The 16,874-nt window shown below is 47.8% G+C and overlaps 2 protein-coding genes across 3 annotated transcripts in view; one reads left to right on the top strand and one right to left on the bottom strand.

The window, feature by feature from the left end:
* ARHGAP21 (Rho GTPase activating protein 21) overlaps positions 1 to 8,368 on the top strand; it is a 70,312-nt gene extending 61,944 nt beyond the window's left edge. Inside the window, exons 22-26 of the mRNA XM_026039388.1 lie at positions 1,535 to 1,660; positions 1,855 to 1,896; positions 2,220 to 2,325; positions 4,148 to 4,179; positions 5,837 to 8,368. Coding sequence (XP_025895173.1) covers positions 1,535 to 1,660; positions 1,855 to 1,896; positions 2,220 to 2,325; positions 4,148 to 4,179; positions 5,837 to 7,555 — 2,025 coding nt within the window. The 3' untranslated portion in view covers positions 7,556 to 8,368. The remainder of the gene's footprint in view (positions 1 to 1,534; positions 1,661 to 1,854; positions 1,897 to 2,219; positions 2,326 to 4,147; positions 4,180 to 5,836) is intronic.
* Positions 8,369 to 12,493: 4,125 nt separating this feature from the next.
* KIAA1217 (KIAA1217 ortholog) overlaps positions 12,494 to 16,874 on the bottom strand; it is a 165,506-nt gene continuing 161,125 nt past the window's right edge. For both annotated transcript variants that reach the window (XM_026039448.1, XM_026039449.1), the window contains exons 18-19: positions 13,845 to 13,967; positions 12,494 to 13,162 (exon numbers count right to left, since the gene is read on the bottom strand). In XM_026039448.1, the coding sequence (XP_025895233.1) occupies positions 12,677 to 13,162; positions 13,845 to 13,967 (609 nt within the window). In that variant the 3' untranslated portion in view covers positions 12,494 to 12,676. The remainder of the gene's footprint in view (positions 13,163 to 13,844; positions 13,968 to 16,874) is intronic.

Genomic DNA, 16,874 nt, shown 5'->3' with positions numbered 1-16,874 from the left:
TTTGTGGGGGGGGCCTGGGTTCCTGGACACTTCCGTTTTTTTTTTTTTTTTTTTTTTTAAGAATAGCATTTGCTGTAATTATTTAAATGTTTAGTCTGATAAATGCTGATAGCTTAAAGAGAGATAATAATGGTGTAGAGGGTAGTGATCTTTTAATTAACAGCACTGAGGACAACCTTTTGTCATTTCCGTAAATTGAGGAAAGAGTCTGAGTTAATCTGCATTTACTGCTGTCTTGCATGCTGTTATCTAGCTTGAATGCAAATAATAATAATAATAATAATAATAATATCTTTTTTCAGAGTGGGGTAGGTGGGCCCAAAGGTGTACTCAAAGCTACATGGTGTTGGTGTGGTTATGAATAGGTAATGGTACAGGTGGAAGTTGATGTGATTGATGCTATTTAAAACTTAGATGAAGTTATGACAAACTTAAGATGAAATCATCTAAAAGCTCGGAAAATGCCTTTGCTCAAATAAGGATGGTGGGTACCTACATCAGCTGTATGAATGATAACCTTTAGTTAATACCTTTAAATTTTCTTTATTCATTATTTACATTTTTATTTAGATCACWTTTTGAGTGTAATTATACTCCACATTATAATGTAATGATAATGTTATTTTAAGCGCAGCATCTAAACCAAGACYATAACATTTCAAGTATTCAGTGTACTGCATCAATATTGTTTAAATAGCATTAATGGTGTAGAATATGTAAGGAGAGATGAATTAAGTTGTATTTTAATTGCATGAGTTGCCCAAAACCACARTCCAAGTCAAAGCCAAGAGTGAGGCTGTTACCCACTGTCTATTACTGGTCTATTCCACATCACAACAGGAAGAGTAAACTGTAAGTCAAGTAAGAAGGCAGAAGTAGAAGATAAAAGTGTTTTGTTGCTTTCTTCTTGAAATTTGTCAGAGATGTAGTTTAAAAAATAAGTGAGGTGGGTGATTGATGTGGCTGACATGGCTGGATAACACCGAGTCTGTCGTGTGAGCAGATCTGTAGCATCCGTGACGTTGGCTGCTGCTGCCTCCTCCAAAGTAAACGTGAGCTGAATGAGCTCTTTGTCCCTAGACAAAATAGTGCTTGATCAGTAGGTCAGGTTTTTCATGTGTCCTGTAAACATTTTCAGATTAAAACCCGGGAAACTGCTAGTGCCTTTTTTTGAAGTGTCTTAAAATGTCAGTTTTTCTAAATAAAGCAGAAATAGAGTCCCTTCCTCAAAGATCAAAAAACAAAACAAAACAAAAATACTCCCACTCGAAACTATGCAGAATGTGAGTTCTTTAGTCTAGACTTCTCTGTGCTTGCCATATCTTTACTTACCATGTTTAATGTTGAGCTGTAGAAAAGTTGCATGCGTTTATTTCAGCTGTGTATAGAAGTGTAACATCCCACCTAATTGATCCTGTGTTTTTAAAAACCTTTATCCTTATTTAAAATGATTCTCAAGTGTAYAATGCTATTACATGCACATACTGTACTCCCCTATTGTAAATGGGTGATGTGGAAAACTTTCATTTCTTAGATGGAACCGAGAAACTTGGCGATAGTTTTTGGTCCAACGCTCGTGAGGACGTCTGATGATAACATGACACACATGGTCACGCACATGCCAGATCAATACAAAATTGTAGAAACACTCATTCAAAAAGTAAGTGGATGCATTTCATTATTTAAAAAGTAAGAWCATGCGCAGACAGAGCAGCTTTCTCTTACTGAGCTGGTTTGGCTCTGGTATTTGTCCTTTGAATTCAAGGATATCATTTTTACTGATGTCCGTGATTGTTCCACATTTGGGTTTTGTGTTTCCTGTGGGGTTTTCACCTTTTTTATTTTAAATTGTAGCATGACTGGTTTTTCACAGAAGACGATGCTGAGGAACCTCTTGTAAGTATTGTGGCATAAATATCTGTGTTTTAAATTATCTTAGCTTAGAATCTGCTTCTGCTCTTTCTAGAATGTCTTTTTATTACTTATTATTATCACTATATGGTTTAATCTTCCACGCACCTTTCTAGCTATTCACTCCTTGTAGTAATGAATTTTTTAGAAGGACATGTATTTGTTTTAAAAATGTAAAGCGATATCGGAAAACTAGAACTCACAAGGAAAATGTCCTCAGGTGAATAATGCAATTTTCTAAATGCTGTTAAATCATAATGAGCTATTTGTGAAACGATGATGAAGAGATCTTTGTTTATTAACTATAGACAGCAGTTCAGGAGGAAAACACTGTAGAATCTCAGCCAGTGCCAAACATAGATCATTTACTCACCAACATTGGAAGGACGGGAGTATCTCCTGGAGACGTATCAGGTAACTCTTGCCTGGACGGTGTTAGTCCGTAGGCTAGAATAACCTACTGTCAACTCACTGTAACTTTCTATTTCTCTTTTCTTTTACTAATAAATTGCTTTTCTCTTTTCTGAAAGATCATTAATACACCGTAAAAACTTGCAATGTTGATAATCTTGCATGATATAAATTGGAAAACTTCGTCGTCTAACAGGAATAGAATCATTGAAAGATGAACCTCGCACATACTATTTTATTTATTCACAGTAACCCATCCAATCATCATCGTGAGGTGAAGCAGAAATGCTGCTGCAAAGTGGTTTGTTGTGATGGCAGAAAGATTGATCTTCTCCGGTGTTCTAATATTGCTCCTTCCCAGTGTTAGGAATGCAACAACAAAAAATAAAAGAATAGCTATGTGTTCTTGTCAAGTGGTGGACACTTTAATAAATAAATTGCAGTATGTCTGTACTAAAGCTGATTTCCTTCTGTTTATGACTGCCATCCTCTTTTGTGGCTAAGGACAAGCGCTGCAGGCTCTTTTTTGGTGACTTTTTCCCCCCCTTCCCTTCACTCCACTCTTGCACTAACCCAGCATGTTGTATCCCCCAAATGTGACCCCTTCGTCTCCAGCTTTTGTTTCAGTTTTCCGAGGGTTGTTCAGCACTTACTGAAACAGTCACTTTTTGCTGATGTTGCCACAGGCGAAGTGGGAGGAGTCTATCACACGGTGATGTCACTAGTGGATTCTGTGATGTCACTGGTGGACAGCTGGAACTGTAGGAAGAAGGAGGACTGTTGCCCACACTGTAGCTGCCTTGTCTGCAGAAACCCCCGTTTCTTGTAAATGGAAAGAAAAAAAAAAAGTTGATCTGTGCTGTAAATTTTCTTTTAAGAGTATTTTAAACAGATCAATGCTACTTTTTAAAAGTTTTTCTGCTGTTTCTTGTTATCTCTGAAGCAGACCCTGAGGAGAAATAGCATGGTATGGTCTACCAGTCTTTCTAGTCATAAAGCATTAGCCATGTGTCCGAAGGGGTGTGGCAGGGGGCTCAGCTCTTGCTTCCTAGGGAGAATGTCCCTAGAGGTGGAAAACCTCCAAGCTCATGTTTTGTAGTCACTGCGCTAGCCCCTTCCTACCCCCTTTCTAACTGTATAATCTTGGGTTTTGCGAGACAGTGAAACTATGGTGTCCATTTTTCATTTCATAATAGCGCTTGTTGTGGAAAAGTACAAAACTGGTAGCTGCTGAAATCGAGCTGTTTTGAAAATAAAATTTTACCGATGCATAGGCAGAGGTGGAGAGAGATGTAAAATTGGGGTTTAGCTCACCAAACGTAACTGAATTACTTCAAACGACTCAAGTGGCACAAAAAAAAAAAAAAAAAAAAAAAAAGAGTCTTAACTGCAAGAACCGTGATTTGTGCTTAGGGCAGCCAATAATGCCAAGACATTGGATTCTGCTTTGTGTATCCTGAGTCTCAGGAGAGTACGCAGTACGATCCTGAAAAGGTCTCTCAGCTGCGGTTTTGCAGGGGCTGTCTTCCTAAAACACTGAATAAACATTAGTATTTCTGTTCTGTTTTTTATTCAGAAGAACAGGGCTCCTTTGCCATTCCTATCATTGAGCTGGTTCTGCCTACAATTCACAGCATCCTTTCATGGCGGTGGCTTTCTGTGGTGCAGCTTGCATCTTTGTGAGCTCTGACTATCCACTCTGGTTTTATTTGCTTCACATTTTGTTCTGTGCTTGTCTTTTTCCATAAGTCCAGCATTGTCTGTAGCAAAACAAATAAAACTTTGCACAGAACTAAGTGGATTTTTTTAAATCTTTTCCCCACAGATTCAGCCACTAGTGACTCAGCAAAATCTAAGGTAAGGATTCTTGAGAATTTATGTAGTTACAAACCTTTATGCATTTATATAAACCTTTGAAATCTGTTGGATATTTGCTGCATTGATTAAACTAATTGTGGATGTTGAGTGGCGCTGCATAGAATTTTGTAAATAAGAGGAAATACTGTTTCCTCATCAGATAATTTTGAAGCCATCCAAAAGCTGTCAGCCATAGCAGCAGCTGTGGGCAGACTCGTGCCCCCGTGAACCTCATGCAGCACAGGAGGAGGGGTAGAGGCTGTTGCTCTTGGTCGTGGCCGTGCTGCTTACTCCTGGGCAGTGTTTATGGTGCTGTATTTCACTGGATAAAGTCTATGTAGAACTCAGCCTTTTCACAAGACCAGTTTTGCTTCTGTGCAGCTTCTCCTGGTGTCCACCAGCCCTGCAGCAAGGGCAGGAGCTCTTGTCTGTCATGTAGCAGGATGTTAGGGATATCCACAGGCTTTTCCCTTTCCTGCTGTTGCTTGGCTAGAAATCCTCCCCAACGCTTCCATGCCCTATTGATGTGAACAGATGGGAGCGGCTTTGCTGCTGGGCCTGCCGTGCCCAGTAGCCATTGTGCTGTTTTCYTCCCGTTTAACCCCGCCAGTCGTACCCAGGCAATCTTGACCATTTCCAAGACCTTCCAAACGCATTTGTGAGGAGCTCCTGAATCCTAAGGAAACTCGGCAGTTGTCGTTAGTAGCAGGCAGCCCAGCAGCAGGAGGCCCGGGTCGTGTGGGCCCGAGGCTCCGTATTTCCGGAGCATGGCAGCGTTTGGTCGGACAGGGGCCACATAATCACCGTGGATGATGGTTCCCTTTGTCTTTAACCTTATTCTCTGAGAAGGTGCCTAATCAGTAGATGCTCCTTCCAGTGATCCGTGCCGTTGGATGGCCGTGCTCTGCAGTGCTGCCTAGCAGCAAGGGACCGGGATGTCCAGGGGTGTTGGAGTGTGACCACCTGGCTCTGCCTCTCCCCACGTCAGAGGTGCAGCTGGCTTAGTTGAAGCCTAAGCTGCTGCTGCTGATCCCTGGAAGCTAAGGGAAAAATCAGTCCTGCTGTGCTAAGGGGCTCTTCTGGAAACACCCACCCTGGCGAGGCAGGTTCCAGCTTTGGAAGGAATCTGTGGATTCAGAAGGAATTTCTGTGGCTTTTTTTTTTTTTTTTTTTTTGGTCATTACATCTAAAATGGGGTTTTGTGCAGCAATATGTTGATGATACCAAATGTATACGGCTTTCAAACTTGGACAACCTGGAAGAGGAAAAGCAGCAAAAAGAAAAAAAAATGCTGGAATTATTTAGAAAAGTTAGTCTTGTTCACCAGGCAAGAGAAGGCACCAAAGCTGCACTCTCAGGACCTCATCTGTCCAGCAGTTGCCATTACAAACTGCTCTTGAAAAGGTCTTCTTGGCTTAAAACACTCCGTCCTGTTAAGCAGTGAAACCCCAAGTGTCTCCACGCAAAAAAGAAAAAGTGTTTGTCAGGTGGGAGGCACTCGGCTCAGGTGAAGAGTGGGAGTCACAGGATGCAGATTGATCAGTAGGACAACATTCCCTGAATGTAGGCACCCTCCTCTGCATATGCATTTAAAGGCTCTCAGGCTAACACGTATCTCTTTGCAATCTGTAATCGGTCGTTCCTCTTTTCTGAACAGGGTTCTTGGGGCTCTGGAAAGGATCAGTATAGCAAGGAACTGCTGGTGTCCTCCATTTTTGCAGCAGCTAGTCGCAAGCGGAAAAAAACGAAAGAGAAACCGCAGCCGAGCAGCTCGGAAGATGAGCTGGATAATGTGTTCTTCAAGAAGGAGCTTGCGGAGCAATCCTGTGGCGACGCGGCAAAAGAGGACTCGGCTAAAGAGGAGTGTGAAAAAGAGAGGGACACGGGGAGAAAACAGAGGATGTTTATCCTGAAGGAAAAAGAGAACAGCAGTAAAAAAGATGCGAATGTTGTGAAGGAGAAAAARAAGTTGTTAAAGAAAGAAAGCCCCTTGTCAGAGGAGCCTTCACTGCCTTGCCCTGAAAACCCCCCCAAGTCGCCGCCCCTCGGCGTGCAGAGCAGCACCCCCAAGGTGCYGGCTCCACAGGCCCATTCCCAGGTTGAGGAGACAGTGTCCGACTCTGGCACTATGCTCAGCTCTTCTTCCCAGGCTTCCCAGCACAGATACTCATGCAAAAAAGTAGCCAGCCCTGAACTGAAGCACAGCGAGTTCCTAGCAGCTGATGTCAGTTCCATCACCTCCGATTATTCGACGACTTCCTCTACCGTCTACCTGGCGGGCCTGGACGCGGCGCTGCTGAGCCCCGAGGTGCAGTCGGTGACGGAGAGCAAGGGCGAGGAGGCCGACGACGAAAGGAGCGAGTTGGTCAGCGAGGGGCGGCCCGTGGAGACCGACAGCGAGAGCGACTTCCCCGTGTTCGCCGCGAGCGCCGCCGCCGCCGAGCGGCTGCCCCAGGCCAAGGGGGCGACCGCGGTGAAGGCGAGTCGCAGGAACTCGGAGGAGAGCGAGGTCAGTTGCACGGAGGGAAGCTCCACGCCCCGGCTGGAGAGCCGCCGGCTCTTCAGCTCCCACAAGCTCATCGAGTGCGACACGCTGTCGAGGAGGAAGTCTGCGCGGCACAAAACGGACAGCGAGGGCTCGGGGGATGCCAGGAGCGACAAGGACTTGCCTGCCGTGAGCAAGGTGTTGGACATGATGAAAAAGGGGAGGTCCACCAGCAGCTTGGCCGCGTCGGCCAGAGGCGAGGCTGATAAGCAAGAGCCCACCTGGAGGCTTAAGATTACGGATAGGTTAAAGCTGCGACTCAAATCGTCTGCGGATGATATGTTTGGAATTGGGAGTCAAAAATCCAGCTCTGCAGAGACTGCRAAGAGAAAAAACATCCGGCGAAGGCATACGCTGGGAGGACAGAGGGATTTCGCCGAAATAAGTGTCCTGAATGCCTGGAAAGCTCAAGATCCGAGTCAAGGGAAAGAGAGGGAATCGGAGCTTTCCGCTGTGAATCGGCTGAAGCCCAAATGCCCGGCCCAAGACCTCTCCATCTCGGACTGGCTGGCGCGAGAACGTTTACGCACGAGCACAACCGACCTGCACGCGGCTGAGCCGGGACGGGCCAGGCTGGAGGACACGGACCCGGCAGGAGCCTCCAGCGCGGAGCCGCCTCCGGAGGCGCAGGCCGACGGCGGCGGCTCCTCCAGCAGCTCGGCTTCCACGAGCAGAACGGCGGCGGCGGGACCATTCCAGGCACCGGAGCAGGTGAACGGCGACAGCTTCCAGCCCATGAACAAGAGCAACTTCAGCCCCGCGCTCGACGCCCACCCTCATAAACTGTCCGGCACCCAAGTGGTTCGATCCCGATTCTACCAGTACCTTTGAAATGGGGAGATGTGTCCACGGCAGCAATTCATCAGCTCACTGTTACACTTCCCAGTAACTGTGTGTGTGTATGTGTGTGCGTGTGTGTGTACATATATATATATATATATATATATATTTTCCTGTACTGTTGTCGTTATGCAGCCTTCATTTGGGCTGGTTTCATCAATGTGCACTGTGGAACTGTCTTCACGGTGCATCACCACAGCCAGAAGAACACTAAAGTTAAAGTATATATATATATTTTAAGAAAAAGTATATTTGATGGCTGCATACAAATGTTGAACGAAGCATCTGATGCAACATGCTGTGTGGTGTATACATGGTTTTACAATGGAGAAACGATGGCCTGGCATTAGTATGCAGAAAAATTGTTCTTTTGGTTTAGTCACTAACAAGTGCCTCATCATAAAGTCATTTGGGTTGTTAGGGTGCCATATTGTTAAATTAGAGAAACTTTATTACAAACAAATGAATGCATTTTACTGTTCATGAGTTTCACTACATTTTACAAATGTTAACACAGGTGGCTGCAGAGCTTCCATTCCTTAGGCATTCCAGTAAATCTCGGAGTTTTATATTTCCAGTTTTAATACAGATTTTGAGTTTTATGTGACTTGAATTTTTAATCTTTCTGTAAAATAAGTAACTTAAATGTACATATTACACGTGTATCTTTTCTTGAGATACCAGATTTGATATAAATGTTGTAACATAGGCGTGTAGATAGTGGATACTGGATGGAACTGGTTTCTTTTATTGAGAATATAATTCTGCATGAAGACCTAATGAATCCAAACCTGTATCATGCCTCTGTGCATACCCACTTAAACACTGGAAATAAAATTGTTTTGGTGACTCTTGCGTCATGCGAATTCCATTCTAATAAATGGYTTTAAAATGTCGTGTTTACAAGCTGCACTCAGCAGCTGCACTCAGCAGCGGGGGAAAAACCATAGTTATTGCCCCAAATGAAGGGCAGTTTGTGAGGCCRGAGGCGGCTCAAAGGTCCCGAGGGGCTGAAGGTGAAGATGCTGCTTCTTGCCCGCGTCTCCCCGTGTGATGAGCACGGCTTCTCTTAGCATGGGTTTTCTAGTGTAGGATGGGTTCAGTTGGCTAAGGGTTATCAGTTTGTCATACGGGCTGATGCCAAGGTATATGGCAAGTTGCTTTAGGTCTAATATGTTGGATTTGTAGCACTGGGTGACCAAAATTCTCCCAAAGCCCTGATGTGTGAATACTGGTCCATGCCCTTTTCAGTTCTGCTGGTGAAGGCAGCTTTAGTTGTGCTTAAGGGTCTTGGTTTGCCTTGGCTTTAACAGTGAAGCYGAGTTCCTACCCTAAAAACCCTTCTAAGGATGAACTCTGCCACATGCTGTGTGATATATTTATTTTCTTGCATATCTTAAAATTATTTCTCACATTGTCCAGCTGTGGATGTTTGTCTGTCACAGATGTCAGCCTCTGATTTCAGGCACTGCCACTTGCTTGGTCTGAAGCGTGTGGATTGGAGATACCCAGGCAGTGAACATGAGGAGCCCCCAAAAATGCTACTCTATGCGCAAGGAGAGAGCGGGAGTATTGGGGGCCCAGAGGTGAGGGCCGGCAGACACCCAGTTCCTGACCTTTTTATCAGTCCTGATGGTGTAACAGCTAACTCGAACACGGTGTGCYGGCACATGGTGTTGCAAGGCTTCACAATGCTGGTCAGCAGTGTCCTCTTTCTGTTCCTGGAGCTGTGTTTTGTGCCGTTAGTAACTTCAGAAGAATATTAAAGCATTTATTGAGCAGATACGGTGAATTGTAGGGATCTTGTAGMTGAAGCTGTAGTTGTACAGAAGGACATTAGGGTTCTAGGAACCTCAACACTCGTCATATGCTTTGGCAGGTACTTAGGGAGATCAAGTTAACTCTCACTTTGCAGCGTTTGAAAATCATTAATAATTGTGCTCCTGAGTCTAGATTTGTAGCTGCCAACATGCTGGAGAACATAAAAGATTTATTGGATTGACTGGACTCTTAACACAAGATACAACACAAAATTTTTTTAGAGAAAAATCTTTAAAACAAGTAAGTTGCAGGCAATGCTCGAGGTATCAGTGCAAGGGCATTGGCAGCCTCAGCGGTACCTCCTGGAGCTGCTGAGCTCCATGGAAGCTGCGGAGCAGCCGGACTCGGCTGTGGGAAGAGCCTGGAGGAAGCCGGGGCCGTTGGTGGTGGAGCGGGGTGGGGGTGGCCGCTGTCCCCTGTGTGGGCAGGTTGGATCTTGCTGGAGCTAATGGGGCCAGCGGAGACGGGAGGGAAGGAGGCCACGAGGCAGCCCCTGAGCGGGAGGGGAGGTCAAACCGCCTGGGCCTGAAGGGAGCCAGGCTGAGAGTGAGGTGAGCGGAGAGATCCGCCGGGAGGGAGGAGGACACGGTCGTACTGGGCTCTGTTGGAGCAGTCTCACTAGGAATGAAGGGCAGTGGCTGTAGAGAGCTGCGCTCTGGTGTTGGAGGTGGGTGCCGGGATTTAGGAGCACCGGGAGCAGCTGCTCCGAAGGGCTGAGGTTGGAGGGCAGCGTTGGAGGCCGCCAGGTTCAGCCCCCTTCTTGTGGCCCAAACCACGTCCAGTTGGGTCCRAGTGTCTCCCAGGGTGAGGCAGGCTCGCTGGGTAACAGCTCCAATTTTCAACCATCCTCCCAGTAAAAAATATAAGGGGTTTTTCCTTATATTTGAGTGGATTTTCTTGTGTTTCCTGCCCATTGCCTTTTTACTAGTTTTTGTCAGGTTTCGTATCAGCAGGAAAATACTTAAGAATTGGAAGAGTGCATGGAGCTCTGTAGTTACAAGTTATTAGAAATGGGCCCAAGCTTGGAGCTGATAGGAAAACAAATAAATAAAGGAAAAACTGTCTTGTTAGTGATAGCATTTGTATCTCCATAACATCTTTCTTTAAGCAGCATTTGCTAGTTTGGAGGGTCAGTGGTTTAATTTGGAATGCTTTTCAAGGGATCTAGTAGGAGATCTGCAGCATCTTCCAGCTCCGAAGGCCTTGTGGTCCCCACTAGCATCCCTCACAGCCCTGATAATCTCTTCCTGTCTTTATTATCTGACTTGGCACCACTTGGTCCATTCAGAAAGTTGGAAATGTGACYCCCCMCACACACACACCATCAGCTAGGAAAAGCCTTGGAGAGCGGGTTGGTTTGTTTTTGTTTGTTTTTTTAACTGTAGTGAGTGGACTGTGCCTGCACGTGTAAGGAAGAGCAACTCRCTGGGTGGCTGGGAGCAGGGAATGGATTAAAACAGGACTGCGGCCTGAAGTAAGTGGTGCAGGTAACAGGCTCTCCAGCTGGGAGATTTTAAGTCGTATCTGCCTTAGTCCCGTGTTCCCTCCCTGTGCGTCTCCAGGCTTGGTAGGAGAGCTGCCTCGCAGCTGGGGCGCACGGAGGGGTGACCCTGAGCCGATGGGGACAGAAACGCCGCTTTTGGTCCCATCCCCAGAGCTCTGGGCACTGCTGAGCAGCTTCAGCCCCTGGTTGTTTCCCCGAGCACTGAGGGTCTGTCCCGCCAGGGCCACTGCAGCATTCCCGCTGCTGCAGCACGGCCGCCTCCGCACCGCRGGCCGAGGTACCTGGGGCTAATGGGGATAGTCTTTAACTCCAGCCTGGGAAGGGGGCCGGTGTCCGAGGGAGCAGCCGTGAAACACAGCTCAGGTGTCCCGTGTGGACTAAACCTGCGCGGGTGGTTGAAGAGGGAAGAGGCGACACCTCCTGCCATGAAAACTGAGCGCCCGCCGCTCGGCCGCGCAGCTCTGCCCTGGGAAAAGCTGCGGATTGTACCTTGGAGTCCACTGCTTCTGTACAGCTCTGCTCTGGGGGAAAGAAAGAAAGTCACTTTTTCCACTGCTGRTTTAACTCCCCAAGGCAAACCCCTTAAATGCTATTTCAGACCCTTCTAAAAGTTACTGGTGACAAAATACAGAATTATAAGCATGCAGCCCTTTATTTCTGTAAAGATCTTTGCTTATCATAGTTCTGTATATTACATTATGGTGTCATACAAATAAATTTATTTACAAAACCATGAGCTCTATGCAGGCAGGTTGCTTTTTTTCCTTTCTGCTCTCCATCTTTTTTAACTCTTCCCCATATATATTTTGAAAGCATGCATAAAAATTAACTTTGGTGTGGTAAAACTACTCTATGTGCCCAGCCACATACAGTATTTATTTATTTATATATATTTATAGATATGTACAAAAGTTTGCCAGTATACAGAACAGTACAGAAGTGTACATTTTAAAATCCACAACGCAATACATTAACAGGTTACCAGGTCTCAGTAAAATCAAACTGAAAGAAAAGGGTGGATTTAGCTAAGGGAGGAAAAAAAAAAGAAAAGAAAAAAATAACCAGCCACTACCTAGATGTGTAAAACAATTTATTTTTTTTCTTGGCTTGGCAAATCTTAAATATAATCTGACCGGCAGTGCAATAGGTTGATTGCCTCATACGCACGCTCTGCTCCGTGTGTAGAGGGCTACTGTCCCGCATACTACTCCAAATGTACATCAGCTTAGTATCAAAATGTTTTGGCAAAAGGAGCTCGAAAGGAACCATGACATTTGTTGACAAAAATAGAAATCTGTAACAAAGCTAAATAACACCAAAATAAAAGAAAAAAAATACTTTAGTTTTCAGTTTTACAGCTGTGTTTCATCACACTTTAGTATATCTCTGCTTGCTTCTAGTCCCCGTAATGAAAAATAGCTTTATACAAACCCGCTTGCTGCAGGGTTCACGGCCCAGCTCCCCACTCACCCCCRGGCACTCACACTCAGCCTCACTCGCACTCTGGGGAGCGGGGCTGCTGCTGGGGAGGGGGGAAGGGTCCGTGAGCATTAACAACAGCAACAACGTTTTACACATTAAAAAGAAAAACTTCACTCTAATCACCTAGGGTATTAATCCAGTATTGAGCACATGATTAGTATTAAGCCTCCAGCAAAACTGTTACATTCCCTGGTTAAAATATTGGCTGCAGGTGATTGGGACCAACGACCAAAAATAATAATAAAGCAAACYGAAAGGAACAGCCGAGAGCCCTGGTGCGCTTGGGCACGCGGCGCGCTCAGCCTTTAGGAGGGCTCCTTGGCCGCAGATGGGGCGGACTTGCCGGCATTCCCGTTGTGGGCCTTGTAGCTGGTGAAGCTGGGAGTGTGGATGGTCCGGACGCTCCTGCCGGGCGGGCTCAGCGCAGCGGGGCAGGCGGAGGACAGGGAGGAGGCGGCGGGGGGCGGGCGGCCATTTTGTGTCTGCAGCGAGAAGGACGGCGGGTGGCCCTTGCCAGGGAAAGCCGGGCTTGGGAACTTGGAGGAGCCGTTGGCCACGGAGGGGATCAGGGAGGCGGGGTGGGGGGCGCGACCTGTCTGAGCAGCGAGAAGGTTAGAGGCGGGAGCGGGGGTTTTGGCGGGCGCGGGAAGGGGGTTAGGGCTGTCACCGCTGGGAGCGGCCGCGGAGCTGCTCTTCCCAGAAGTGGGAGAAAAGGCTGGGATCTTAGAAGCAGGTAGGGGAGGGGAAGTAGCCTTATAGTCCCCACCAGCTTTCTTAGCACTTCCATTAGCCTGCAAATAAAGACGGCAGGAGACAGGTTGTCAGAAAGCCAGTAACAAGACACATCAACGGGAGCTGGGAAAAGGGCCCTACCGCAGACAGGATCGAACAGGTCGCGACCCGAGTCCTGCGGCYGCGGCCCGGACCTGGCAGAAAACCCAACGCGCCCAACGGAGGCTGCGGAGAGCGGACGGGAGGCGCGAAGCTTTCGTGGCCGCTCACGATGGGTGGTTTACAGCCCGCTCGCTGCACTGGCCATGCTCGGGGCTGCTGTTAATGTGTGAACAGACACGTCTCGCTGCAGAGGCAACGTGCACCCAACGCCATGGAGAACAGCGCCCGGTTAGTACGCGCGGCGCCGCTACGGGCCTCCGAACAGCAACGCTCCCACGGAACCGCCGCGTTTACCAAGGGGGAAGGAACCAGCTAGGTGACATCTCAGAAGAACTGCCGAGGACCGGAGTGAAGGGGGAAGAAACAAAAGAGCAGGTGTTTTATTGCAGACGTGCATGCATAAGTATGGTGAAAAGATCATTAGATACTCTCATGCCCCCAGGATCCAGGACGTCCGGTTAGACCTCGCTTGAAAGAGACACCGCCGGTATTTGGTATCGTGTCAGTCAGTTACCGCCGTTTTTGAACAACAGACAACACTAGGAGTCCATCCAAAGGGCGGGTTTAGGGTAAAACTACCTGTCTGTACTGGCGTGGGTCCTGGAGCTTGTGCTGCTTGCTGGCTTTCTCCATGCTTCCTTGCCTACTCTTCGAAGCCATGGGCACAGGCATCCTGCTCGTCTGCGAGGCCRCGCTCGAGCCCTGTGGGAAGGGTTGGAGGGCAGGGAGGGGAGACAAGGAAAGGGCCTCATCAGTACTGGGGTGTTGGGAGAGGAGGCCGCACGTCATGCGYAAAAGTAAATAAATGAATGAAATTTTAAAAGCCGCAGTACTACATGCAGGGCAGAGTTCAGGAGTCACACCACAGGTGTTAATGCCAAGAATCAAATGGAGGAAACTGCTCAACTACTGATCAAACTGGATTCCACGTCAGTGACACTTGTCATTTCACACAGCGGATTATTTGACCCAGCTCCCCGGCGTTGCCCGTCACCAATCAGCAGCAAAGGTAAAAACAACGCTCAGTAGCTGTTAGACACCTCATGGGGAGACCAGACAAGCCACCTGAAAGGAAGCAAACAAATCACAAGACCCTCTGGTTTACGGTGATTATCGCAGGTTTTTTAGAAAGCGGCTGGATTTTGTGATTTCGGAGGCTAAGGTACCTTACGTGACGCGGCCGGGACTGGCGGAGGGGGCTCTGCGCCAGCGGGGCTCTCATCCAGCACTGCCAGCTCTGGAGCTGGGCTCGCGGGGGCTATGTGGGCAGAGAAGGGGCCAGCGCTTCTCTCAGGGCTCGGTGGGCTCTCAGGGCCGACTTTGGGGCTCATCTCGCTGATGGTGCTCTCCAGCTGCTTGATGGTCTGCTCCAGGCTGTCCAGCGTGCGGTACGTGCTCTGCCGGATCTCGTCGGTCCTGGAGAGCGGAGCCGCGGGCCTGCCGGGCGCCTCGTGCTTCCCACCGGCACTTCTGTCCGCGGCCTCGGGCTGAGACCTTGTGATCTCAAACCTCTGCGCCTCCTTGTGCTGCTTTAGGGTGCCATCTTCTTCTTCCTCTTCGTAAACCACGACCTGCAGGGTCTTCTTCCCTGTCTTGGTGCCTGTGCGAATTGCCTGGGTCAGGGCAGCCAGCTGCTTTTTAGGGAATTTAAACTTAAATTTTTTCTTAGAATCCTGCCTGCTTCCAAACTGATCAGCAGAGTCCAAGCTCGCCTCTGTGTTCAGCCCGTAAATTTTACTGTATTTGTTAAAACTGGTCTTTATGTTCTCCTGATCCTCAGGAGTTTGTGTTTCTGCAGAGTCAGAAGATGACTGGAGGTTAAACATATACTCTTGACTGAGCCCATGACTTGCTGAATACGCTGCAATTGCTTTTCCGTCACTAACTACCAGTGGCTCTTCCTTCTGGATGCCAGGAATTTCATGTGCTTCATTTTCTTCCTCCTCTTCTTCCTCTTCTATCTTTTCCTCTGTCATCATTTTCTCTAACTCCTCATCACACTCCTCAAATATAGTAGAAAGGCGTTTATATGCTGACCTGATATCCATCGGCTCATCAAAAATGATGATGACCGGTTTTTTGTCCAGACACACTACTGGCTCTTCACTGTCCGTGTTCTCCGGGCGCTCCTTCTCCAGTGCCACGTCCTTCCGCGCATCAATGTTCACCGTTTGCACATCTCCTCCCTTCCGGCTCACTATATCATGGACCTCCCCACTCGAGAGGACCTGCACAGCCGTTTTGGTGATCATGAAGGCAATATTTTCTGTGGGGGGGCTGTCTTCGCTCGGAGAGCTGGCAGGAGAGTCTGTCTCTTCCACGTAGTTCATACTATTGCTCCGAGACACTTTGGTTCTCAGCATGACCTGGCTGTGGTTGGCTGTAGGTGGCTCTTGCTCCTGGGAGGAGTTGGGAGGCGCCGCGGCCTCCAGCGTTTGCCTCACGACGGGGGCAAAGCTGCCGACGGGGACTCGCTGGGCYGCGCTCTGCAGGGGCTCGCCCGGGCCCTGCGGAGCCTCCCACGAGAGTCCGTAGCTTGGCTGCTGCTTTCCAGTTTCAGCAGCTGGAAAATGGGATCCTGARGTATCTTGAGGCCCTCTTCTTCTGTCATCCTCTGGCAAACTGCCACCAGACAGCTCTGTGCTCACATTCTGGAGGGTTTTGCTAGAATAGTCTCTACTGTCTACCAACAAGCCCTTGCTAAGCGTAGGACTGTCATTCATTGTAAAGACAATTTTATTGTCAGCTCTGCTGGATGAATCAGAACCCAGTTCTTCTTCAGTTCTCCCTTCCCTCTTCTCCTTAGGATGATCACTATCTGAGGGATGTCCTGTTGCAGCCCCACACACCTACGGGGGAAAGTCGGATTACTTAGTTATTCAGGGCTGTCACTTTTGCAGGACTTTTTCGCCCCCAACTTAATCATCATTTTCGCAGGGGAAGCGCAGCCCTCAGGAACTCACCACTCTGTTTACAGCCGCAGAGACATGTCTGAAGTTGGCATCTGATTCCTGCAGCTCTTTAGGGCAAAATTCCAAATTCTGGCAGAACAGTGTATGATGTTACTGCTCTGTGCTACGCATGGGGTGCACCCTAGGACTCCTGGTTTAAGAAGGCCTCCAGAAGAGCCCAAAACACACTGGTTACATCCAACAAAACCCTCTCTTGACCAGCTTACTTTTCAGGTAAAACAAAATCCTTAGTTATATACGATGGGGGTTGAAAAGAATCAGTATCTGAGTGAGTTCTCTGGGACCCATGAAAGTGCGTCTCGTTTGTGAGGGCTGGTAGATGGTCGCTGCAGCTCCCTAGGTCACTGCAGCACTGAATGACAGACCCTGGCTAGCCTGGACAGTAAGTTGTGTATCGGAAAAAAGTGTTTTTCAGGTTGTAACTTGGCCGTTTCCAGTGCTCCTTCCACCTGAGCTGTGATGATTTGTCACAGTCATAGTTGAGCATTTCTAAATCCTCCCCACAACTTAAAAGTTTCTCTTACCTCCAAAATTAACAGAGACAGCCTGCACTTTTGAACGTGCAGAATGAAACAGATGATCCACTCACTTACAAAAGCGGCTCCGAAGCGCCCACAGAAAGCTCATCCCCTAGCTC

The sequence above is a fragment of the Nothoprocta perdicaria genome, unplaced genomic scaffold (assembly GCF_003342845.1).
Source record: "Nothoprocta perdicaria isolate Ctin4 unplaced genomic scaffold, notPer1 scaffold_23, whole genome shotgun sequence".
Classification (NCBI taxonomy): domain Eukaryota; kingdom Metazoa; phylum Chordata; class Aves; order Tinamiformes; family Tinamidae; genus Nothoprocta; species Nothoprocta perdicaria.
Note: the sequence above shows the minus strand (reverse complement) of the source record. Positions and strands in the feature narration are given on the sequence as shown.